Source organism: Vicia villosa, linkage group LG3, assembly GCF_029867415.1.
Source record: "Vicia villosa cultivar HV-30 ecotype Madison, WI linkage group LG3, Vvil1.0, whole genome shotgun sequence".
NCBI lineage: Eukaryota > Viridiplantae > Streptophyta > Magnoliopsida > Fabales > Fabaceae > Vicia > Vicia villosa.
The window spans coordinates 62,034,490-62,059,758 of NC_081182.1; the positions used below are offsets into that span (position 1 = coordinate 62,034,490).

The 25,269-nt window shown below is 39.4% G+C and overlaps 2 protein-coding genes across 2 annotated transcripts; both read left to right on the forward strand.

Annotated features, from left to right (window-relative positions):
* The first annotated feature begins 263 nt into the window (after positions 1–263).
* On the forward strand, positions 264–4,061 carry LOC131661640 (choline-phosphate cytidylyltransferase 2-like). Its single transcript, XM_058931245.1, has 8 exons — positions 264–509; positions 592–705; positions 815–910; positions 2,158–2,200; positions 2,307–2,462; positions 2,606–2,674; positions 3,372–3,482; positions 3,585–4,061. The coding sequence occupies exons 1-8, from the start codon at positions 382–384 to the stop codon at positions 3,789–3,791; spliced, it is 924 nt and encodes a 307-aa protein (XP_058787228.1). The 5' UTR covers positions 264–381; the 3' UTR covers positions 3,792–4,061.
* Positions 4,062–19,856: 15,795 nt separating this feature from the next.
* On the forward strand, positions 19,857–21,419 carry LOC131658192 (uncharacterized). The gene has a single exon (XM_058927517.1). The coding sequence runs from the start codon at positions 19,857–19,859 to the stop codon at positions 21,417–21,419; it is 1,563 nt and encodes a 520-aa protein (XP_058783500.1).
* The last annotated feature ends 3,850 nt before the right edge of the window (positions 21,420–25,269 follow it).

The following is a 25,269-nucleotide window of genomic DNA, read 5'->3' on the forward strand; positions in this document are numbered from 1 at the left end:
ATAATCTATATTTATAATTGTAGTAAAAAGTAACATTTTTATTTTTCTACCAAAACAAAAGTATCATTCTTATTTACGCTACTACAGTATATTAAAAAAAAACACAATATTCACACGTAATGCACAGTACACACACAGCTGCCAAATGGAGGAATGTGATACCACGTAACTTCCTTGGGTGCCAACGTATCTGTCACTTTTTTTGAAAGGAACTTGTATTTAATTTAAGACCGGAAAAATAAAAATTAAAAGGTACGGCAAAATTTTAAAAAATTCAAAAAAATAAAGAAAAAGCGGAATTAACGCGGAATCGCAAGTGAGCGTTAGTAAATTAAAAAAGAGAAAGGAATCAGAGAGCAAAAACATCGATCGAGACGGAAAATGACATCATCCTCCACCATCCCTCATCTCCCTCCGCCGGAAGACCGCCCCGTTCGTGTCTACGCCGATGGCATCTACGATCTCTTCCATTTCGGCCACGCTCGTTCTCTTGAACAAGCCAAAAAATCGTACTCTCCTTTTTTTTTTTTATCTCAACTTCATTCGTCAATTCATGATTCATATGATGATAATTTTATTTTGTAATTGTAGGTTTCCGAACACGTACCTTCTGGTTGGATGCTGCAGCGATGCGGTAACACATAAGTATAAAGGAAAAACTGTTATGACTGAAGATGAACGTTATGAGTCTCTCCGTCACTGCAAGTATGATGTTATACGTTTTTGTGTTTGCATTTTTTGTTATTGTAACCCTAAGTGGATTGTAGGGTGAGAGAGGGAAATTGATGTGAAATTGTTTTTTTATGGTCTGTAGATGGGTGGATGAAGTGATCCCGGATGCACCTTGGGTTATCAATCAGGAGTTTCTTGACAAAAACAATATTGATTTTGTAGCTCACGATTCTCTTCCGTAAGATTACATTTCTTTTATTTGTATAATTATTTTATTTCAGGGTTATACCTTTGTTCCTATTCACTTAATTAATATGAATTATAATTCATAGAATTACATTAAGTAAATTAAAGGTAAAAGTTATATTTGAAAAATAGTTTTGATTTGAGTATATAAGGTGTTTTGGGTATATGTCTTTGGTGTCTTGGGTATACAGAGAGAAGACTAATAGATTATGTGGTAAGAAGAATTAGTTCAAATAGAGAGAAGTCAAACAACTAGAGATATAGAGATAGATCTAAAAAAATTATAAGAGGAGTTATTAAAAAAATATCTCGAGATTAACAATTTGGATAGAAACATGGTCATGTAAGAATAGTTTATTCATGTAGCTGATTCCAGCTAATGGGATAGAGATTTGTTGTTGTTGTTGTTGTTGTATATTTATTAGGCAGTAACAAGAGTTAATGAGGTGGTAAAATAGTAGGTTTTCATTTGATGTTAGTGTAAAACTGATTTATACGGATGATACATTTTCTTTAAATCCTGGATTTATACATGACATTAATGTGCAAAAGAATTGTTTTGATATAATATGAGAAGATCCTGCTTATTTAATGGCTGTGGATAGAACAATAAACACCATTTTAGATCACAAAATCATATGAGAATTTACATAAGATGATCCATTTGAGTGCGTAATGATGACGGAGAAATAGAAGGGGATGTAAACCATCAAATTCAAATTGGATGGCTGAAATGGAGGAGGGATTTAGGGGTTTTATGTGGCGTAAATTTACCGCTTAAGCTGAAAGGGAAAATTTTATCGGACTGCGATGTTGTATAGGACATAATGTTGCGGTTAAGAACCAACACAAGAATAAAGCAAGTGTAGTAGAGATGAGGATGTTGCGTTGAATGTGTGGTAAGACTAGACATTATAAAATTGGAAATGAAAATATTAGAGAGTGTTGGGGTAGCACCTATAATAGAGAAGATGGTGGAAAATACACTTAGGTGGTTTAAACATGTAGAGAGACGATCTGTAGATTTTGTGGTAAGGAGACTAGATCAAATGGAGAGAAGTTAAACAATTAGAGGAAGAGAATGGCCTAGAAGACTATAAGAGATGTTATTAAGAAAGATCTCGAGATTAATGATTTGGATAGAAGCATAGTCGTTGTTGTAGTATTGTTATTGGCATGTTTTAGCATTTGAATGCAGTATATAACTAATGACGTGGGTTGTCAATGAAATGTTGACAGATATGCTGATACAAGTGGTGCTGCAAATGATGTTTATGAATTTGTAAGAATGAGTAATTTTTCATCATCTTTTTTCTTTAATTTTCTTTTAAAATTCATTGGGACTTTTTTATGCTACAGATATAATGGGCTGTATGATTTCTATGCAGGTCAAGGCAGTTGGAAGATTTAAGGAAACACAACGGACTGAAGGTATATCTACATCAGATATAATAATGAGGATTGTCAAAGACTATAACCAGTATGTGTTGCGTAACTTGGATCGTGGGTACTCAAGAAAAGATCTCGGTGTGAGCTATGTTAAGGTGTAATTTTGGTTCATATCTCTTTGATATCTTGTTATATGATATGTTATTGAGTGAATTGTTCACTCTTATATTGCACTTAATCTTGTCTACCATTTGGGGAGGAGCTCATGTTCGATTGTGTTGGTATTTAATATGAACAGGAAAAGCGATTGCGTGTGAATAGGAGACTGAAAACTTTGCAAGAGAAAGTAAAAGAACAGCAAGAAAAGGTTGGTGTAAAAGGCTTATAATTTATTATACGCTATATCATTTGACTAAGTTGGAGAGTGCACCGTGCATGCATTTGGGGATGGGGCAAGGGAAATAGTTGTGAAGTGAAAAAGTTTCATAAAATGGTTTTTCTAGCCGCTGCAGAAAAGTAAAAGTGATGCTCGCTAGCACTCTGGTTCTCTTCCACTCTTAAGTTCTGTGTCGCTTTTCTTGTCATCAAACTTACATTTGTATTTTTCATGCAATTGCTGTTTAAGAAACAGTTAATGCTCAATAATTTAAATGATCCTTTTTTGGTTCTCAACCCATAAGTTGTACAATTTTACGGGGTAAACTAAAGATTGGTTAAATGACCCAAATACTCACTGACTACAGAAGTGGAGACACTCACTTTGCTAAATGTAGATCTCAGTGAGAGGGAGTAGGATGCATGGGTACTACCATATACAGTAGCCATAATTTTAACTTTGTATGGCAGTATAGATGGAGCCAAGATTTGGGGATGAAACAATAGTGGATCGCCGAGATTCTTGTTGAGAAAGCAGATTGTCAAAATCTAAGGCTATCAAATATTTTTGCAGCAGTCATGGCTGCGAACATTCACTCTCAACTATAATTTATGGTGCCATACATTTTAAAATTGTCTGCAGTGGATTGAAATTTTGATGGATGTTCACATATTTGTTGTTCTTCTAGATCCAAACTGTTGCGAAGAATGCTGGTATGCATAGGAATGAGTGGGTGGAAAATGCTGATCGTATGGTTGCTGGATTTCTAGAAATGTTTGAAGAAGGTTGCCATAAGATGGTGAGCTAATTTATGCAAAAAAATATTATGTGACTTTTATTATGCTAGAAAATTATTATTTAGTTTTAAACTTTTTTCTCTGTTGGTTGTCATATATGTCAGGGAACTGCCATATGTGATCGAATTCAAGAAAGCTTAAGAGGTCAGCAATCAAATGATGATTCATTTCTTCAAAATGGCACGGATGACGAGGATGAAGAGTATTATGATGATCATGAGGAGGATAGTGAGGAAGAGTATTTTGAAGAATATTTTGATAACAATGAGCTTAATCCCCAGAATAGTGGGAAAGATAAGAACAAAACTTAGGCATACATAAATGGATTTGCTAGATTCTTGTCAGAATATGCTTAGCAACTTCCCATGAGATTTATGCAGCAAAATTCTGTGCTTCGTCTTGTATCAAGAAACATGCTTCAATGTTTGCAGAAGGGACCTTCCGTTTTGCTGGTGCTGTCCAAATTCTCAGCATTACATCTTGATATTACATGAAAATGTTGTTTGTATACCAGCCCTGAACTTTTGTTTCTGACTAGAGACATGTAATTTACTTAATGATAGTGAAAATTTGGTTCTTTCCTTTTCATCTGTTATTTAGATTTCAGCCTAAAAAGTGTTCATTCTATTTTACTTGTTTTCATCCCCACTGACTTGGAACTTGAGAGATAGGGCCCTGAAGGGCGAGAATATCTGCATTTCCTTGCCGCATGGTTTTTTCCATGTTACAACATAGGTGGAAAGTTTTGCTCATAGTATGTTTGTAGTGTCAGTATTAAATTTGGTTGCTGTAGAATAACAATTAGAATATGTTCAGATTGCTGGTAATTAGAAGGAAATATTTGATAGAACAAGTTTATGCAAAATGGATTTAATCTTTAATGGAAATATTTGATGGAACAAGTTGATGGAACAATTAGAAAATGTTCAGATTGCTGGTAATTAGAAATGTTTTGTACTTTATTTTTTAACATTTCATAGTCTTTATACTGGTTTTTACTATTTTGCTAAATGGATTTATTAGATATATATTTTTTAAAATTGTATACAAATTGGCCTACACAAAAACTTAGGTGATGTTCCTATAACTTTATTTTGGATAGGATTAGGCATATAACCTAATTAGATGTAGACTTATTTTCCATCTGATGGTCTCAATTAATATAAAAATGGACTTTAAATAGGGATTTCAAGTGAAGTCAAACCTTTACAAATAGGGACCAAGACTTGGCTGAGGTCTTAAATTAGGGAAATAAAACAGACCTCTTTGAAGTAAGACCTGACTTGGGGCTACTTTGAATTGACCTATTTAAGCTAATTGATGAGTATAATCACTTGTGGCACTGTTAAGGTTAGCTTCCTGATTCACTTAATGGTGACAACTTATGTCGACATGATTTGAGTGCCGAAGTTTTATAGGATCTCAAGCAATCTATGTGGAGTAAAACTCAAGCTCCATTATCAGACTCTACCTAACTTTCATAGCCTTTTTTACAGAAAATGATGCTTCAAGGACCAAAACTGTATTGATATTCATGCTGAAATTTTAATAATTTAGTAAATAATAATATGACATGATACAATTATATGATATAATTGACCACTTATGTAGTTTTTGTATACAAAAAATGCATAGTTATTAAACTTTTTATGTTTAAAAGATGTTTGTTCAGGGACAATAGTTTATTTTATAATTTATAGAATGTGATTCAAATCTCACTTAAAATAAATGTATAATAGTTATAAGTATTACTATTATTATTAATTTAAAACATAACTGTTAAATTTATTTAATCAATTATATGATCGAGTTCAATTTTATCTTTTTTTGGAATTGAGTTCAACTTTTAATCAATACGTTGTTGTTCGAATGAAAATGAGGGGTGCAGTTACCGTGCATAGATAAAAATCTATGCATCATGCATAAATTATTATGGACTCTTGGATCATTGGATCAAATTCTAGATATCAATTGTTATTACTCAATACTCAATATTCAATACTCAATACTCAATAATGGATTAAAAACATGATCCAATGGCTTATGTAGGCTTATGCATGGTGCATAAGTAAAATCCTTATGCATATTAGCCAAAGCCGAAAATGAGTATAGTTTTAAATACAATGGAGTATAATTCATCTTATCGTGTTTTAATTTATTTGATTTGTGACCCAACGTGAAATAGGCACTTCTACTTAAAAATAGAGTATATGTTAGAACTTAGAACTATACACATCTTTAGTAGTTTGATTAGAACATCTGCAACCTAATTCTTTTTTCAGGAGGAAAAAGTAAAACTTAGTTTTAATGTGTTTGCTCTTTCTATGAAATAGGATGTTCTTTGCTGAGTTAATTGTTGAATTTTTTTTTGTTTACCATTAATTATATTTCTTTCTATTTGCTTATATAGTTATATTCATCTCAATCAGTAGAGATTACAGCTACACTTCTTGACAAACTATATTGGTGACTGAGATATACTTAATTTCATAAGAAGACATCACAATTATTGCTTCCTTCTTATAGCACCATCAAATTGGAGAATTGAATAACTTGTACATATATTTTTATTATGATTTTTTCCACTCTGTCTCCACGCTAATATAAGTCACAAAAACCAAACAACTTATCATTCTGACCATCAAGTTTAGGAAATAATGCCATGGTTTATTGCGCCCATAAGATATCTCACGATCCTCTTAACTGTTAGACGCTGGCCTTAGGATCTAGAGGGGGGGTGAATAGATCTTACACAGTTTTGCGGAATTAATTGAACTTTAAGCGGAAGTGATTCTGAATCGACTCGCGTCTATTCCGAACCACTATTGAAACGATTGTATATGTGTTAAAACCACTAACCAGCTTGAGATAAACGATAAGAGAATACGCTATAGAATCAATACGTCGCTCTATTGAAAATCAATTAACTTCTTATATGATGAACGACGTTTGCAATGCAGTAATGGTGAAAGAAGCAAAAACACAAACACTTGGTGATAATGATCAAATTGGTGGTGATTCAATGTGTGATGGATTGTGATGTTTATATAAGTTCTTAATTCACAATCTTAACACTCGAATCGTTGATCAATTTGCTATTATAACCAAATATGAACAGAACGTAAATGAAAAGGTAAAAGCGACAAGAACACGATATTTGTTTAGGTAGTTCGTCGATCATCCTCGCTACGACTACGTCTGCCCCCAATTCCAAACTGAAATTGGGAAATCTTTCATTAATGTTGAAAGTAGTATATACAAAGAAGATAACAAAGCGATAAACCATAAACCAATTATGTCGATCCTTTGAATCTTCTTCCCCCTTAATCTTGAGTCAGATCAAGGTTATCCAAGAGCGTCACGTGATCCCTTTTCTGCAGTGTCTTCAATTCCCTCGAACCCTTGTTCTTCAATCCTCACACTCAGATGATTCTTCTATGAACACTCTTGATAAAAACCCCAAGAATTACCTATCTTGGATGGACAAAACCCGCAGATTTTATTCACCAAAAACCCCACAAATCTTCACCCACTAGGAATCTTCAATTCCGTTCCATGGACGTTATCGAACTCTGAAATTCTGGACTCAGATACGTGATGTCTAACAGGATGTCACGGCATTACTATCTGAATGTTTGCAAACAAATGAACAAAGATTAAACAGAAAACAACACAGGAAAGTTGTTAACCCAGTTCGGTGCAAACACACCTACATCTGGGGGCTACCAAGCCAGGGAGGAAGTCCACTATAAGTAATATCAATTCAAGGTAATACAAGCCAAGATTACGCCTTTCACTTAATATCTACCCAATGCAACTTCAATCTAAACCACTTAGACCAGCGATCCTACTCACTCCCCCTCAATCACAGCAGTGATTAAAAAACTACCCAATGAAAAACAAAAAGAAGACACTCTTCAAGGACACAACTTGATCTTGCTTAAAAGCTTTGATCAAGTACAATAATACTCTTGCTTAAAAGCTTTGAGTACTTCTTACAACTCAAAACAAAACACCTAGACCAAGACAATCATCATGATGATTGTTTGGCTTACAAGAAAGCTACAACGAGAAACTTAACCACAAAGAACTCTAACAGTTTCTTCACCCAAAAACCCTGACGGCAACAGCAGCACCTGCGTGGAATATATAGCCTTCATACAATACAGCAGCTGGGCCTTGGATCCATAAAATAGTTTTAACCCTAATAAAACTAATCTCCATAAATCAAGGAGCTAATAATAATAATCATCCAAGGCGTCCTTGAAACAAATCATAATCCATCATTACCAAATAAAGCGCATAGGATCTTATCAGATCACATAACCATAAATAGAAATAGAAAAGAACGAACAGCTGCGAATGTCATGACATCGGCCTTGACATCAGGTAAAGGCCTGCATAAGGAAAGTCTTCACAACAGCAGAATGCATGTCATGACACCAGTTTTGACAAGATAGAACCACAATTAGTTTTACCAAAAATTACAGCCAATCAACAACATCTACAAACTCCCCCTTTGGCAAATTTTTGGCTAAAACACTAATAGAAGTAAACAGATATCAGAGCATACACAGCAGCCAACAACAGAAAAATAAATTCTGTAACAGAAAAATAAATTCTGTAAGCAACAACAGCAACTTGATTAATCACCAGAAAATCAGAAAACATCTACTTAATCAACTGTTACAGAAACCACTTGTCATTGTTAGGGAGGACCAGAGAAAACCCAAAATAAGGAAAACCAGAAAACCACAGAACAACCATGTCCAAGAAAAACCAAAAGATCACCAAAATAACAAAACAACCATTACAACAAAACAACCACTACCACTACCAATTACTCCCCCTTTTTAGCCACAAAAGGAGCCAAAACATATTCAGCTCAGCAGAGCTAATCATCAGACCCATCACTGTCTTCATCACTAGAGCCACCAGGATTGTCATCACTTGAGCTACTAGTCCATTCAGCAGCATCACTACTCCCACTCTCAGCACCCTCAGCCTCAGCACCCTCAGCTTCTTCCTCAGCCTCTTTGTCTTCATCCATATTGTCATCACCCTTTTCACCAACAAGATCATCATCTGTAGACTGCTCAAGACTGTGGATGAGATTTTCAAGTTTCAGCTTCCTGTTGTCCAACTCTTGACAAGTCTCTTTTAGCTCAGCAATAAGAAGAGCTTTGTTCACAGTCTTGCTGGGTTGTGATGTCCCAGCAGATGTCTTGTCATCAGACCTCTGCAGCAACTTGTAGTGAAAAGATAAAGCACTCTCCCTCTTACAAACAGAATCTTTACTTTTCAGAATTCCAGGGTGTTGCTTGAGGATTATTCCACATATCAGAGATGGGAAAGCAATAGGAAGCTTGGTAGCAGAGGTACCAACATGCCTCATAGTTTGATCAAATATGTAGGTCCCATAGTCAAATTTTGTCTTGGTTCCCACAGCATATATGAATCTTCCCAGGCCAACAGCAATGGTGGAAGTGTGATTGGTAGGCACCCAGTTAGCAGCACCAATTTTGTGCAGCAATGCATACCTGACATTAAGAGAACTAGCAGACAGTTTGCTCTTTATGGGCCACTTCTTAACCTTACCACCAGTGATTACCTTGCAAACCTCATTATCAGTCACTTCAAGCTCAGGTTGAGCCTCAGCATCTCTACCTAGATATAGGTTGATAACAGTAGGGGAAAAATCTATACACTTTCTTCTAACATACACCTTATGAAAATCATCAGTTGTTCCATCACCACAATCTTGAGACAAATTCACAATAAATTCCTTCACCAGCATTTCATAACATTTTGAAAAATGAGTAACAGTTTTAATCAAACCTGCAGCCTTGATGAGCTTCATGACATCTTGACATTCCAGAGCATCATTTGCTAATTCTCTTTCCAGAGCCAGCCTTCTTTGATAAACAAACTTCCACTGGATAGCATTTGAAGCATAGTGCAAGTAAATGTTATCCAAAGGAACATCACGAACCTTTGTGGAGGACTTTGTGACAGCAATCTTCTTCTTGGATGGGATGTCAGGGACATCACTTAAGACATCATCTTCTGGGACAGAAACACTTCTTTCCTTCCTCTTCTTCACAGTAGCCTTGCTCCCTGTGGTTGAAGGTTCAGCAAGGACCTTCTTGTCCTTCTTTATAGTGACCTTCTTTTGAGGAGTAACCTGAGGTTTGGAGAAATCTTGATCACAAGCCTGTTTGCCCTTACGAGTCTTGACTCTATGAGAGATGCTGGAGATGAGTTCATCATCAGCAATGTCAATAGAATCATCCAGATCATCCAGATTCACCACATCATGCACAGTAGGGCCTTCATTAGGGGTTTCTTTAGAAACAGCAACAGGAACCTCTTCAGCTTTCTCAGGCTCAGGAATTTCAGCATCTTTAGTACCAGATGTTTCAACATTAACAGCTTCAGATGTCTCAACGTCTTTGGCACCTGGGATCTTCTCTTCAATGTTATCAACCGATGTCTCAACATCACCCTGATCTTTGCTAGCATTATCTTGACCATCTTGATCATCTTTGCTGTTCTCAGAGGCAGACATCTGGGCTAGTGGAACAGATATCCCATCAACCATGTGCCCTTCATTCAAGATTCGAGTGACAATACCTGCGATCGCATTATGAACATAAGCAGAACCCTCTCTACCTTGAACAGAGAAGGTTTCAGGAACAGATCCCCCAGTTGATTTTCTTGCATGCATCTTTCTTGGAGGATTACGAACAGTATCGGTAGCAGGAACAGAGTTCAATGGCACAACATCCAGCACAACATCTTGATCACTCACAACATTTTGTGCCCTAGAACCTGATGCTGTTTCAGAAGTAGGAGAAGATTTCTTTGAGGGAGAACTCTGAGACATGATGAGAGAAAGAGGAAAGTTGGGTAAGGGATTGAGAATGCAGCAACACAGAGAGATAGCGTGAGTGTGGAGGAAAGGTTTTGGAGGAATGGAAACCGTTTGGGTAACTTGTAAAAGGGGGGGAAAATACACTTTAATGTGTAATGATATCAAAGATTTGGAGAGAGAAATAGCGCTGGCCCCACACCTAATTAATTGCTATAATCCTTCACAAAGACAAATGCCTAATTTGTTTCTTAGATTTTCAAATTGATTTGCATCTAAGGCTTTTGTGAAAATGTCAGCAAGTTGAAGGTCTGTAGCAACATGTTCCAAGCCAATTATTTTGTCCTCAACAAGATCTCTAATGTAGTGGTGTCTAATATCAATATGCTTGGTCCTGCTGTGCTGAATGGGATTCTTTGAAATGTTGATGGCACTTAAGTTGTCACAATATAATGTCATGACATCTTGTGTGACATTGTATTCTGATAACATTTGTTTCATCCAAACAAGCTGAGAGCAACTACTTCCAGCTGCAATGTATTCTGCCTCTGCAGTCGACAAGGACACACAATTTTGTTTCTTGCTAAACCATGAAATAAGATTATTACCCAAGAAGAAACATCCTCCTGAAGTACTTTTTCTGTCATCAGCACTTCCAGCCCAATCTGCATCACAATATCCAGTGAGAATAGGTTCACACCCATGAGAGTAGAGCATTCCATATTCACAAGTACCATTCACATATTTCAGGATCCTCTTGACTTGGTTGATATGGCTGATCTTAGGATCTGCTTGATACCTAGCACACACCCCAACAGCAAAAGCAATATCAGGTCTACTGGCTGTGAGATATAACAGACTTCCTATCATGCTTCTATATAAACTTTGATCAACACTGGTTCCCTTTTCATCTTTGGACAACTTTAAGTGAGTAGGAGCTGGTGTTCTTTTGTGAGAAGCATTTTCCATTCCAAACTTTTTGACAATATTTTTGGCATACTTGCTCTGAGAGAGAAAGATTGAGTCTTCCATCTGTTTGACTTGCAGTCCAAGAAAGTAAGTTAATTCTCCAACTAGACTCATTTCAAATTCAGATTGCATCTGCTCAACAAAATGTTTAGTCATCTTGTCTGACATTCCACCAAAAACAATATCATCCACATAGATTTGAGCTATCAGAATCTTTCCTCCTTCATCTTTAACAAAGAGAGTTTTATCTATTCCTCCTTTCCTGTATCCATTGCTAGTAAGAAACTCAGTTAGTCTCTCATACCAAGCTCTAGGGGCTTGTTTCAGACCATAAAGAGCTTTTCTTAATTTGTACACATGATCAGGATGGTTTGGATCAGCAAAACCTTTAGGTTGTTCAACATAGACTTCCTCATTCAAATATCCATTCAAGAAAGCACTCTTCACATCCATCTGATATAGTTTGAATTTCAGAATGCATGCAACCCCTAACAATAGCCTAATTGACTCAAGTCTGGCAACAGGAGCAAAAGTTTCATCAAAGTCAACTCCCTCAACTTGAGTGTATCCTTGAGCAACTAACCTTGCTTTATTTCTGATTATAGTTCCCAGTTCATCTGACTTATTCTTGTAGACCCATTTTGTTCCAATGACATTAGACTGTTTTGGTCTTGGAACCAGCTCCCATACTTCATTCCTTTCAAACTGGCCCAGTTCTTCCTGCATGGCATTAATCCAGAACTCATCTGTTAATGCTTCCTTGACATTTTTGGGTTCAATTTTTGATACAAAACAAGAGTTTGAAACCACTTCTCTTGACCTTGTAGTGATTCCACTGTTGGGATCTCCTATAATAAGTTCTTTAGGATGCTTTTTTTGAACTCTTATAGATGGACTCTTGTTAGGAGGTTCAATCTCAGATTCTGTGATAGTAGGACTGCAATCATCTTCTCTTGTAGATCCTTCAGCTGTAATATCCCAGAATGTTCCGACATCTTCTGTGACATCTGCTTGATTGTGGGCATCATCAACCACAACATTTATGGACTCCATTATTATTCTGGTTCTTGAGTTGAACACTCGATAGGCTCTACTGTTTGTAGAGTAGCCCAGAAAAATTCCTTCATCACTCTTGGGATCCATCTTCCTTCTGTGATCTCTATCAGCAAGAATGTAGCACCTACTACCAAACACATGGAAGTATTTGACAGTGGGCTTTCTTCCCTTCCAGATCTCATATAGGGTGGTAGAGGTTCCTTTTCTTAATGTAACTCTATTATGGACATAACAAGCAGTATTCATGGCTTCAGCCCAGAAGTAGATAGGAAGATTCTTAGCATGGATCATTGCTCTGGCTGATTCTTGAATAGTTCTATTCTTTCTTTCAACAACCCCATTTTGTTGTGGAGTAATAGGGGAAGAGAATTCATGATGTATTCCTTCAGAGGAGCAGAAATCAGCAAATTTTTGATTCTCAAATTCCTTTCCATGATCACTTCTAATTCTTACAACACCATTTTCTTTTTCTCTTTGAATTCTTTGACATAGGTCCTTGAAAACATCAAACACATCTGACTTTTCTCTGATGAAGTTTACCCAAGTGTATCTGGAGTAGTCATCCACAACCACATAAGCATATTTCTTACCTCCAAGACTTTCTATTTGCATTGGTCCCATCAAGTCCATATGTAGCAGTTCAAGAACTCTGGAAGTAGTCAGATGTGTAACCTTTGGATGTGACATCCTGGTTTGTTTTCCTACCTGACATTCACCACATATTCTTCCTTCATCAATTTGTAGCTTAGGGATTCCTCTCACAGCTTCCAGAGAGATAATCCTTTTCATTCCTCTTAGATGAAGGTGACCAAGTTTTTGGTGCCACAGCTTTGCTTCTTCTTCCTTAGAGCATACAGTAGAATAGCTGGATTCATGAGATACCCACAAGTAGCAGTTATCTTTGGATCTGACACCCCTCATTACTACTTCCTTTTCTTCATTAGTAACCACACACTCAGCTTTGGTGAAGTTGACTTGGTATCCTTGGTCACAGAGTTGACTGATGCTTATGAGATTAGCAGTCAGACCTTTGACCAACAAAACACCTTCTAAATTTGGCACTCCTGAACAGTCTAATTTTCCAACTCCTTTGATTTCTCCTTTAGCTCCATCCCCAAAGGTTACATAACTAGTAGAATGACTCTTGATATCAACAAGAAGATTTTTGAGTCCAGTCATGTGTCTAGAACATCCACTGTCAAAATACCAGTCTTCTTTGGCTGAAACTCTAAGAGATGTATGGGCTATTAAAGCTATATTTTTGGGTTTCCATTGTTGCTTCTGGATGTGCATGATCTGCTTAGGTTTGTAGTAAGGAGCTTGATCTGGGTATCCATATAATCTGAAGCAAAAAGGCTTAATGTGTCCAAATCTTCCACAGTAATGACATCTCCATCTTTGAAACTTTCTCTTCATTTCACTTTTCTCGTGATGTTGAGTCACATGTTTTGACATCGGTTTCAACATCTCAGCTTCAGGTTTAGTTCTGCTACTATCTTGGAAATATTTCTTTGCACCAACAAAACCAATACCAGACATGTCTCCTGAACTTTTTCCAACCTGCAAAATCTCCTCCAACATATCAGTGCCACTGTTCAGCATTTTTACTGATTTTGACATCTGATCAAGTTTGGATTGTAACATGGTAATTTCACTATTCAGTTCAGATATAGTTTCATTAAGCCCTTTGTTATCAGCCTCCAACTGAGCTATGTATTTCTTCTGCTTTTCACCTTGTTGACACACTTCAGCACTTCTGATTCAGAGCTTTCTGTAGGAGGTTGCCAGCTCTTCAAAGGATAGCTCATCTTCACTAGAATCTTCATCAGAATTACAAACTCCAGTAAGGGCTGTGACATGTTTGGCTGATTCTTCTTCAAAATCACTCTCAGAATCTTCATCAGACCAGGAAACTGACAATCCTTTCTTTTGTTTCTTGAGATAAGTAGGACATTCAGCTCTAATATGTCCATACCCTTCACATCCATGACATTGAATCCCTTTACTGTGATTGTATTTTTCTTCTGGTTTAGCTCTTCTGCCAGAGTCATAAGATCTACTGATGTCAGATGAGATGTTCTTGACATTAGGTCTTGGCTTCTGATCCATTCTTCTCATAATCTTGTTGAATTGTTTGCCAAGCATAGCTATAGATTCAGATAGATTCTCTTCTCTGCTTTCCTCCACTTCCTCTTGAGAGTTGGACACAAAGGCTATGCTCTTGTTCTTCTTTTCAGAATTTTCACTGATTCCCATCTCAAAGGTTTGAAGAGATCCTATTAACTCTTCTACCTTCATTTTGCTGATGTCCTGTGCCTCTTCTATAGCTGTCACCTTCATGTCAAATCTCTTAGGTAGGGATCTAAGAATTTTTCTCACCAGCTTTTCATCAGACATCTTCTTTCCCAAGGCTCCTGAGGTATTAGCAATATCAAGTATATTCATGTGAAAATCCTTAATACTTTCATCATCTCTCATCCTTAGATTTTCAAACTTCGTAGTTAGCAGTTGAAGTCTTGACATCTTCACTTTGGAGGTGCCCTCATGAGTAGTCTTGAGGGTATCCCAGACATCTTTGGCTAGTTCACACTGGTGTACCAGTCTGAATATATTCTTGTCAATTCCATTGAATAAAGCATTTAAGGCTTTAGAGTTGCCAAGCACCAATGCCTCTTCATCTTTGTCCCATTCTTCCTCTGGTTTAAGAGTTTTCTTGCCATCTTTTTCAGTAATAACAGGATGTTCCCATCCTTTGTTCACAGCTCTCCAAGCTTTACTATCCACGGATTTCAGAAAAGCCACCATGCGAGGTTTCCAATAATCATAATTAGAGCCTGTTGCACCCCAAAATTTGCCCTCTTTATTGGAGCTATAAGTTAATGATGACGTTTATTTCGTCATCCAAAAATGGAAGAAAAATAATAAAGAGTTTTCATGGGTTTAGGAGGGTAAAGTGTGAAAGAGCGGTTTAAACGGTGAAAGTACGAGAAAATTCATAAATACTATTTGGAAGGTGATACGAGCTAAGTTCCCGCGTTGTCTCCGCTGTTTCGACGATATCTACAACTTTCGTGGTCGGCTCAGGAGCCAATTCTTTGAGGAAGGTTGTCAAATGTGCAAATTACTTGAGAATTCGCGGTGAAGAAACAGTGCTGAATGTAGGGTTTCGGACCTCGGAAAATTCATATCTCCTAATCCGCTCGCCGGATTCGCTTGAAAATTTAACTGGAGCTCCGTGGCATCATTACCAAGATTTCATATGTTCGGACCGAAGGCTAAATATGCATAGGAAATTCCCAGAATTTTAAGGATCGTCGCGTTGTTTCAGTAAAAAGTGTGTTTTCGGGTATGTCGCGCCGAGTTCAAAAATTCATAACTTTTTCGATTTTTATCGTATGAAGTCCATTCCGGCGGCATTTTCTCAGAAATTTTGTTAGCTTCGATTCTTCGTCACACATGCTTGTTCAGATTTCGAGCCGAAGATGGGGTTTTATCGAGTTCTTTGAGCGGTACTCACAAAATTTCGCACAGTCGCGTCAGATGGATCGACGTTTCTCGTCATTCAAACGGGCGTATTTTCTTCATCGCTTATCGGATTGAGGTGCTTCTCGCGGCAATGAGTCACAAATTTGGTCATCTTCATAATGGCATTGGTTTCGTTCCTAAATTCAGAGCCGAACCGAGTTTCCTTAAAAATGAGCCAAAATAAGACGCACCGAGGGCAATTTGGACATTTCGCGTTGACAATATATAAACATTTTGCTCTTCACAAATCAAAGGGGGACTCTCATAACTTCAATTTCACCCAAAAAGATCAAAAACACTTTCTCTCAATTCTCTCTCAATTTGCTTGGATCAAAACCACAAAAACTCACAAAAACTTCATCAATTCAAGATCAAATCTTAAGAACAAATGAAGATCAAAGCACAAATCAAGATCTTCCCCTCCGATTAAAGTGTCGCGCATCTCTCTCCCTATCAAAGGATCTCACGCGCCACTCTCTCCCTCACACCTCTTGAATTTCGTTCGTGTTCGCGTCGTGTTCGCGTTCGTGTTCATTCGATCTCATTCTCTTCGTTCGATCCGGTAAATTCACTACAAACCTTGCTAGATTATTGAATTTGTTGCTTAATTCGACATTGATCATGAAGATTTTTGATTGTGGATGATGGATCTATGATAATTGATGATGATAATTGCTTGTTGACAGCTTCGATTTGTGTTGATCTTGATTATTTGATTGAATTTGAGATTTACCGTTGAGTTGTTGATGATGCTACATGCATGTTGCTTATGATCCAAGAAATTGCATACTAAGTGTTTGATAATTTGAATGTGTGAAGCATTTATGCTTAATTTTGATTTCTAGCATGTGATAATTGATTGTGGAATGATAATTCATGATGCCTACGCTAAATTGATGCCATTTGAGGTTTGATAACAATTGCTCTTGATGATATAATCACAATGCTTACGATTCAATGCTTGCATGCTAATTGTTCGATGGAATGTTTAATTTTGCTCTTAAAGACCGATCAATTTGCTGAATAATGTGCTTTGCCCTTGACTCATAGCATTGCATGTTTGATATTTGCTTGTATGCTGAACATTCATGAAGAATTGCATCATGTTTCCTTGCGAGAAAACTCAATTTTCGGCGTTTGGCACTGCTAGGTCGACCTAGGGTGAGTTTAGGTCGACCTAAAACCTTCATTTTTGACCATGGCACTGTTAGGTCGACCCAGGGTGAGTTTAGGTCGACCTGGAGCTGTTTATTTCGTTTCTGGACCTGTTAGGTCGACCTAGGTCGAAGGTAGGTCGACCTACTTTTGCTTCCTTTGCTTCCTAACTTCAATCTTTCATATCTTTTTGCTCGTAACTCCGATTTGCGCGTTCTTTATACCGTTGGAAAGCTTGTGAAACGTGCTATCTTGTGAGATGATTGGTATTGATTGATTGTGGTTTATTCATCTTTGTTTTCCCCTTGACATTTTGTTGTTCATTTCATGTTTGCATTAGTTATTCCTTTTCTTTTAGATTAGAAGGTAATAACGCAATTCCGATTGCGATGTTTTGTTATCTCTAACTTGTGTGCTAGTGTGCAATGCTTTTGGACGGTCACCGATCGATACTCATTGCTTGAGTGCTCCGCTTCACTTGCGGAATACGATTATATCTCGTTTGACTCGTATCGTGTTCTCGACTTGGAGACACGATCTTATTGCTTTATATCTGCTTGTTTGGTTTGCTTGTTATTCTTGCAGGTGTATCGTGATTATGCTCGACGCGCGTGTCGACCTTTGTGTGCTTTATGGCTAATCGGTGTGCTGACCATTTGCTTTTGATTTGCTAGCTCGCTTGCGGGATTCTAGTTTCTTCGCTTCGCCTCTCTTTAGTTTACGGATCATCATCCGTTTGGTATTGATCCCGTTTCATTTTATTTCTCTCGCACTTTATCGCCTCCCCGCATCATCCTATAACATGAGAAGTAGGACCTAGACATGCATCTGGCCAAGCCCTCGAAAGAGGCTCTGTTTTTGTTGGTGTGTTTATATTTGTGCTTTGCGGCAGGGAGTCACGGTGTAATAAGTCCTATATGGCACTCCGTTAAGTCCTCATGGAAGGCATGCGGTCAAGGGTTCGTAATCAACCCCCGCCTAGTCTCATCGAGTCCGTTTGGTATGCGCATGCTACGCGTTGCTCGCTTCCGAACTTGCACAAGATCTTGTTATCGAGTATGTCAGGAAAAGGGTTCATGTAGCCGGACCCCCGCCTTTCCTATAGCTCGCGTCGCTCGACGTTGATGCTCGGTGTACGCACACACTGTTTTCCTTTCCGATCCGTGAAGGCTTGGTTGCTGAGAGGGGTCCACCCTCTTGTCTATGGCCCGATCATTTTCGCGAGGTCTAATGCTTGGTTGACTTGGGTTGAGCTGCTCCCCTTGGCTATGGCGGGACCGCTTTTCTACCATTCGGTCAGTACCGTTGGTTTGTTTGCTTTACGAGTGGATGCTCGTTTGTGTGATTATTGTGTGTTTCCCCTTTTCCTCGTAGGTTGTTAGTTTAGTTTAGATTTGCACGCTTTGTATGATAACATTAGGTAGCAAGCTTTCCCCCTTAGCCTAGGTTTTCCTCATGCATTCCTTTAAAACACAAACCACACTCTTTGATTTTATTTTCTTAAGAACTTGTTATTTCCGCTCCATTCCCAAGCATAAATCTCCAAGGGTCGAGCAGCGGAGTGTGAATGTAACTCGTTCACCTAAAAAATACAAAACAAACAGAAATTAGTTAGCCGAGCTACGGTAGCTCTGATTCTGCAAAACAGATACGTAGGCAGCGGGGTAGGGCCCGTGCGAGCACAATCCTTTCTTTTCCCTACATTCTGCATTCATTTTAGTCCAGATTAGCATAGATTTGTTACACACCCATAGTTTTAGACACAGGCGTGGATACCATCGAGTACGATGGGCGCGAGGGGTGCTAGCACCTTCCCCTCGCGTAACCGACTCCCTTACCCTTTTCTCTGGTCGTGAGACCGTTGTTTTGTTTTGTGGTTTGCTGGCATTCCCTTCCTTTTCAGGATAAATATGTTAGTGGCGACTCTGTTAATTTTCGCGGTAGCGACAGCTGGCGACTCTGCTGGGGACGTCTTGACCTGTTGCTGGTCCGGACTCAGCGAGTCGATCCTAGCGCTTGTGTGTTTATCTTTGGGTGTTTTTACTGCTTTGCATATTTATCTGTTTGCATTGCATTCTATGTGCGCTTTTACTTTTCTGCATCATATTCTGGACTGTCTGGATCTCTGTCTGTTGGGTGGGTGTTTCAAGATGTAAAAGGCCCAATACCCAGGCTATGTGTGAACCATAGGAACCCTAGGATAGAGTGGGAGCATGGTTTGTCTCGAGGTGTACGTCTCGGGATGGATTATGTGACCACGAGCAGAGTAGTGGTTTCAAACGGAGGTATTATCGTCACCCGCTTCCGCGCTGTGATGATGCTTACCTTCGGGCGGACCGTATACTGCGTTTCATGACCTTACCTTGGCCTAGATTTTACCCGTGAGTGGGGCGGGAATCAATGATCATATTAACAGGTACATTGTTGGTTACCGCTGTTCCTGTTCGTGGGTTACCACTATTCTTGTTCGAGTGTACTATGGTCCTTGTTCGTGGGGTACTATGGTTCTTGTTCGAGTGGTAGTCTGTGTTCTATTCCAAGTGTGTTATTGACTATGGGCTTTGGTTCCGTGGATTGACATTCTATATTCCGTGTGGTATAACATTTGGGGGCCGAACCTTTGGCTCTATGCTATGTGTGTTACCGGCAGTCCAGAATGCCTGGTGGGCGGCAACAAGTCCCACCACTTTGCATCATAGCATATTTATTTCCAAAAGAAACGCAAAAAAAAAAGATATGTATAATAAGCATTTGCATGTCATGTTTTTCAGGGACATTCAGGAGTTCATTCAAGTTAAATATGGACACTCCCATTGATACTGTCAAGGAGGCAAAGAGACATACGCACACCTACAGCTTTTTTCGAGAGCCGTTGACCGCCTTAGAGGGTTTGAGTTCGTTAATGACCGCTTTCTGCTTGAAACGTTTCACGGACAATTATGGGAATATCTTGACTTTGTTGGAAACCGTGGTTGATACTCCTGCTTTGCAAACTTTGATGCAATTCTATGATCCTGAAATGAGGTGTTTCACGTTCCAGGATTACCAGTTGGCTCCGACATTGGAAGAGTACTCTATTATTCTTAATCTCAAGGTAAAAAGCGAAGTGCCATTCATCGACATTCCTAAAGAGTTGAATTTCAAGTTGATTGCTGCTGCTCTTTATTTGAGCATAAAAGAAGTATCTGATAATTGGAAGTCGAATGGAGGTGTCTCGGGGTTCTCTTTGAAGTTCTTGGTGAGAAAAGCTAAAGAGGAATTTGAGAAAAAGAATTGGAACGCGTACAATGCATTGCTTGCTGTGGCTATTTACGGGATTGTGATGTTCCCGAATGTTCCCAATTTTGTAGACTCGGCCGCGATACACATCTTCATGGGAAAGAATCCTATTCCTACTTTGTTGGCCGATACTTACTATGCCGTTCATTCCCGATATGAGAAACGTGGCGGTGCTATCACTTGTTGCCTTCAATTGTTGTTCATCTGGTTCCTCTCTTTGTTGCCCAGCAAAGGACCTTTTGTGAAGACAAAGGAGACACTTAAGTGGACCCACAGGATTATGTCACTTACCTCTTATGACATCCAGTGGCCAAAGTATCGAATTAACGTTTCTGAAGTGATTGTTGGATGCGGTAAGTTTGATAATGTTCCTTTGGTTGGTACCAGAGGTTGCATCAATTACAATCCCGTGGTATCCTTGCGTCAGTTGGGGTATACGTTGAAAGACAAGCCGGCAGATCACTTGATAGCGGAGACAGTCTATTTTGAGAAGGGGTCGGATCCAGAAAAGTTGAAGGAGATAATTGTGGCTTGGAAGAAGATCCGTAAGCATAATGGAGCCCATTTAGGGAAGAAGGAATCACTTGCTTTGACACCGTATGTTGAATGGATTGTGAAACGGGTTGGAAACTTGTTGCTGCCATATGACAGGGTTGCACCACTTCAAAAGCAACCTCCTTTGATTCTATCTGAATTTGTGCCAACAGAACTTTACAAGGATGCTCTGGTTACCAACTACAGGTTGCATGAAAGAGAGCAAGAGACCAATTTGAAGTTCTTTGAAGAGAGAGATGCAAAGATGAGGTTGATGCACCAGCTCAAGCAAGTCGAAGGCGCAAGTTCAAGTCAAGCCAGTGCCCGGAGGCGTCCCTATGAGTTGCTAGAGAAAGAATTGTATCATAAGCAGCAAGAGTGTCTACAGTTACAGAGATCAGAGAGTAGTCTCAAGAGGCAGAAGCGGGATTCAGATAAACAGCTAGCAGAAGAGAAGGCTAAGACTGCTCGGCTTGAAGAAGAACTAAGAAGACTCCGAGCCCAATGGAGAGGAGATGGAGAAGTTCATTCTGTTGCCAGGCGATCCTAGTATCACTGTGGGGTAGATTTGTTTGATCTATGATGGATGATTCGATGTTTATGCTTGGTTTTTGTCGCCCATGTCCAGGATTATTGGATGGGGTCGCATTTTGATGTTCTGGATTTCTTTTGTATGCCTTATGAGCACTTTGTGACACGGTTATGTGTTTTGTTGTATGAACTCAAATTCTCAGTTATGTTTGAATGAAATATGCTCAGTTTGCCGATTTATTCTTGTGTGTGGATTGTTATTCAAATATATTCGGTGTCAGGGTTGCTATGTCCTATCTGAAAGTGGGATGAACTCTTGGATACCTGAAAATTGACAAACATCTCATGCATATCATTCATATATCATACATGTCATATATTTGCAGGTTTTGCAGGTCTTATATCTTATGTCTCGCTGTTTTATTATCAGAAGGAGTTCTAAGACGGCTAATCACCCGTATCCGACTAGGAGCAATCAGAGAAGGCAGATGGAACAGATTCAGGAACAGATGGCTGAGATGAGAGCTCAATTGACAGAGCAGATGAACGCGCAGATGGCGCAGTTTATGGAAGCATTGACTAATGTGACCAAGGGGCAGGATGACTTGCGAGTTCTCGTCGAGAACTCCAGAAGGAATGAGAATGGAGGACATCGAGGGCTGTTTGACGATGTGTCTGGCAGGATTGACGATCACCATGATCCGAATGAGTTTGATCACGTGGAAGGGCACTATAATCCTTTCAATCAACATCACGGGTTTCCACCTCCACCTCCGTCTCGTCTGTTGGGAAGGAGAGATAATCAGAACCGTGGTAATTTGGATTTCAATGTTGAAAACTTTGATCAGGTATCGAGGCATAGTGCTGAAGGTGCGCATGATGAGGTTGAAAGGTATCGTCTGATTGAAGAACGTCTCAGGGCTGTTGAAGGCAAAGGGGTGTTAGGCATGGATATCAATGACTTGGGGCTGGTTCCTGGTGTGAGGATTCCACCGAAATTCAAAGTTCCATCTTTTGACAAATACAATGGGGCGACTTGTCCCATGACTCATGTCAAAGCATACTATCGCAAGATGTCAGTTTATTCAGAGGATGAGGGTTTTCTAATGCATTTCTTCCAGGATAGCTTGGCTGGGGCTTCTTTGGAATGGTATGTTCAACTCGAGCGCACTCATATCCATTCTTGGAGAGATCTTGTGGAGGCTTTCATTAAGCACTATCAGTACAATGTTGATATGGCACCCAACAGGACCCAGTTGCAGAGTTTAGTTCAGGGGTCTAAAGAATCTTTCAAAGAGTACGCTCAGAAATGGCGTGAGTTAGCCGCAAGAGTTCAGCCACCTATGACTGAACGTGAGATGATTGACATGTTCACCAGTACTTTGTCTGGACACTATTATTTGGCTTGCAGTGCTTCAGCAAACTTTTCTGAAATGGTGAGATATGGTGAACGAGTTGAGATGGGTCTAAAGATGGGGAAAATTCAGTTGGGAGCTTCTTCTAATTCTGCTGTTGGTAAGAAGCAAGCTGAAGGTTATGCCAGAAGGAAAGAAGGAAATGCTGATGCCATATATGGAAGAAGGGGTTCAGGGAGAAGCAATTCACAGGTTAATGCTGTCATGATCCCAGTACCACAACAACAACATCAGCAGGGACAGCGTTCCAGTAATGATCGCTATCCTCCCAGGACTAGGCCTCACAGAAAGATTGATCCGATTCCTATGACCTATGCTCAGGTGCTGCAACATTTTCTTAAGATTGAAAAGATTACTTTGAGAGACGCTCCGAATGCTCCGGACACACAGTCTCCGAATTACAATGCGAATGCACGATGTGCTTTTCATTCAGGTGCTGCGGGGCATGATACCGAGAGGTGTATTGCGTTAAAGAACAAAGTCCAAGATTTGTTGGACCAAAAGATTATTCAGTTCACTCCTACACCCAATATTGTCAATAATCCGATGCCTGCTCACGGAGGTTCGGGTGTGAATGCCATTGAGAGTGAAGAGATAAGGGTTGTATCTGAAGTGAGCTGTTTGAATTTTCCTATTGTATCTGTGAAGCAACATTTGATTAATAGCGGTATCTTCCCGGGCTGTGGTGTTGATTGTGAGAATTGCAAAGGTCAACCTGAAGGTTGTGCTGATTTGAAAGGTATGGTACAAAAGCTGATTGACGAGGGTCCTCTTCAGTTCTATCGAAGGTTGAGAGGTGCGAAGAGTGAGGATGGTGAAGTGTCTGTGATCTCAATTCCTTATGATCCAGTTGTCCCAATATGTATTCAGGTGCCTAGTCAGATACCTGTCAGTATCCCGTATGAGGAACAACCAGCGGCGTTGATGATTACGGTGCCAGGGCCTATTCCATATGAGAGTGAGAAGGCCATCCCTTGGCATTATGGTTCAGACGTATATTACTATGGCACGAAGGAAGAAGGCGAGCCATCTAAAGAGAAGTTTGTTGAGGCCTCAGTTGCAAACACTGATAACTTCGCCGGTACTGGTAGGATCACTCGCAGTGGTAGGGTGTTCTCCCCTCAGCTTGTTCAAAACAATGCAGATGCTTTGGCTAAGGCCAAAGGAAAACAAGTAGTGCCCGATGTCCAGAACTCTCCGATTCAGAGTGGGGCACCTGATAGTGCTGTGTCTTCCAAGGATGTGGAGGAATTATTGAGAATCATCAGGAAGTCTGATTACAAAGTTGTTGAGCAGTTGGGTCAGACCCAGTCAAAGATTTCCATCTTGCAACTGTTGATGTGTTCAGAAGGTCATAGGGATGCTCTCTTGCGAATTCTAAATGGTGCTTACGTCCCGCATGAAATATCTGTGAATCAGCTAGAAGCGGTAGCCAATAATATCTCCGCTGGGAATGGTTTGGGATTTACGGATTGTGATCTTCCTCCAGAAGGGAGAAACCATAACAAGGCTTTGCATGTTTCGATCGAGTGTAAGGGGACGACTTTGTCCCGTGTTCTGGTTGATACTGGGTCTTCTTTGAACGTGCTTCCTAAATCATCTCTAATGAGAATTGACTATGCCGGTGTGGAGTTAAGGCCTAGTGAGTTGGTAGTGCGCGCCTTTGATGGTTCAAGGAGGTCTGTGTTCGGAGAGGTAGATCTACCAATCCAGATTGGTCCTCAGATCTTTACTATAACCTTTTATGTGATGGATATTCAACTTGCTTACTGTTGTCTGTTGGGACGACCGTGGATTCACAAGGCTGGTGCTGTGACATCCACTCTTCATCAGAAGTTGAAGTATCCGGTTGACGGTAAAGTGGTGACAGTTTGTGGTGAAGAAGATTATATCGTGAGTCACTTGTCCTCTTTCCGGTATGTGGAGATCGAAGGTGAAATACATGAGACGCCATTTCAAGCGTTTGAAGCTGTAAATGCTGTGAGAACTCCTCCTTATGAGATAACGAAGCCAGAAACGATTATGTCTTCTCTGAAAGACGCTCAGGTTGTTGTTGATACTGGAAAGGTGGAAGGCTGGGGGCAAGTAATTGATGTGCGTCCCAAATTTGACAAGAATGGTCTTGGTTTCAGTCCTGGAAAGCGTATTGCATCGCCAAAGCCTAATATCCTTAGCCCGATCAAGTTTGTGAGTGGTGGTGTCATTCAAGATGGCCAGGTTAATGCCATTGTCAATGGCGAGGAGGTGGATAGTGACTGTGATTTTGATAACTGGATTCGTCCAAGTATTCCTGGGGAGATGCCTCGCAACTGGACAATTGAAGATGTCATCCAAGTCACACAAGCTCAGGAGTAAATTCCTTGTTTTTACTTTTCTTATCATGCAATAATTCCTATGCTCTGCCCAAGGCGTAGTGAATCATTTGTAGGGCCATGCAGTTCGCATTTTCAAAGT

What these genes read in the sequence shown, in the direction of transcription:
- LOC131661640 (XM_058931245.1), top strand. Translation starts at nt 382, where the DNA reads ATGACATCATCCTCCACCATCCCTCATCTCCCTCCGCCGGAAGACCGC. An exon ending in TAAAAGAACAGCAAGAAAAG is followed by an intron (nt 2,675 to 3,371) that starts GTTGGTGTAAAA and finishes TTGTTCTTCTAG; the next exon opens with ATCCAAACTGTTGCGAAGAA. An exon ending in AAGAAGGTTGCCATAAGATG is followed by an intron (nt 3,483 to 3,584) that starts GTGAGCTAATTT and finishes CATATATGTCAG; the next exon opens with GGAACTGCCATATGTGATCG.
- LOC131658192 (XM_058927517.1), top strand. Translation starts at nt 19,857, where the DNA reads ATGGACACTCCCATTGATACTGTCAAGGAGGCAAAGAGACATACGCAC.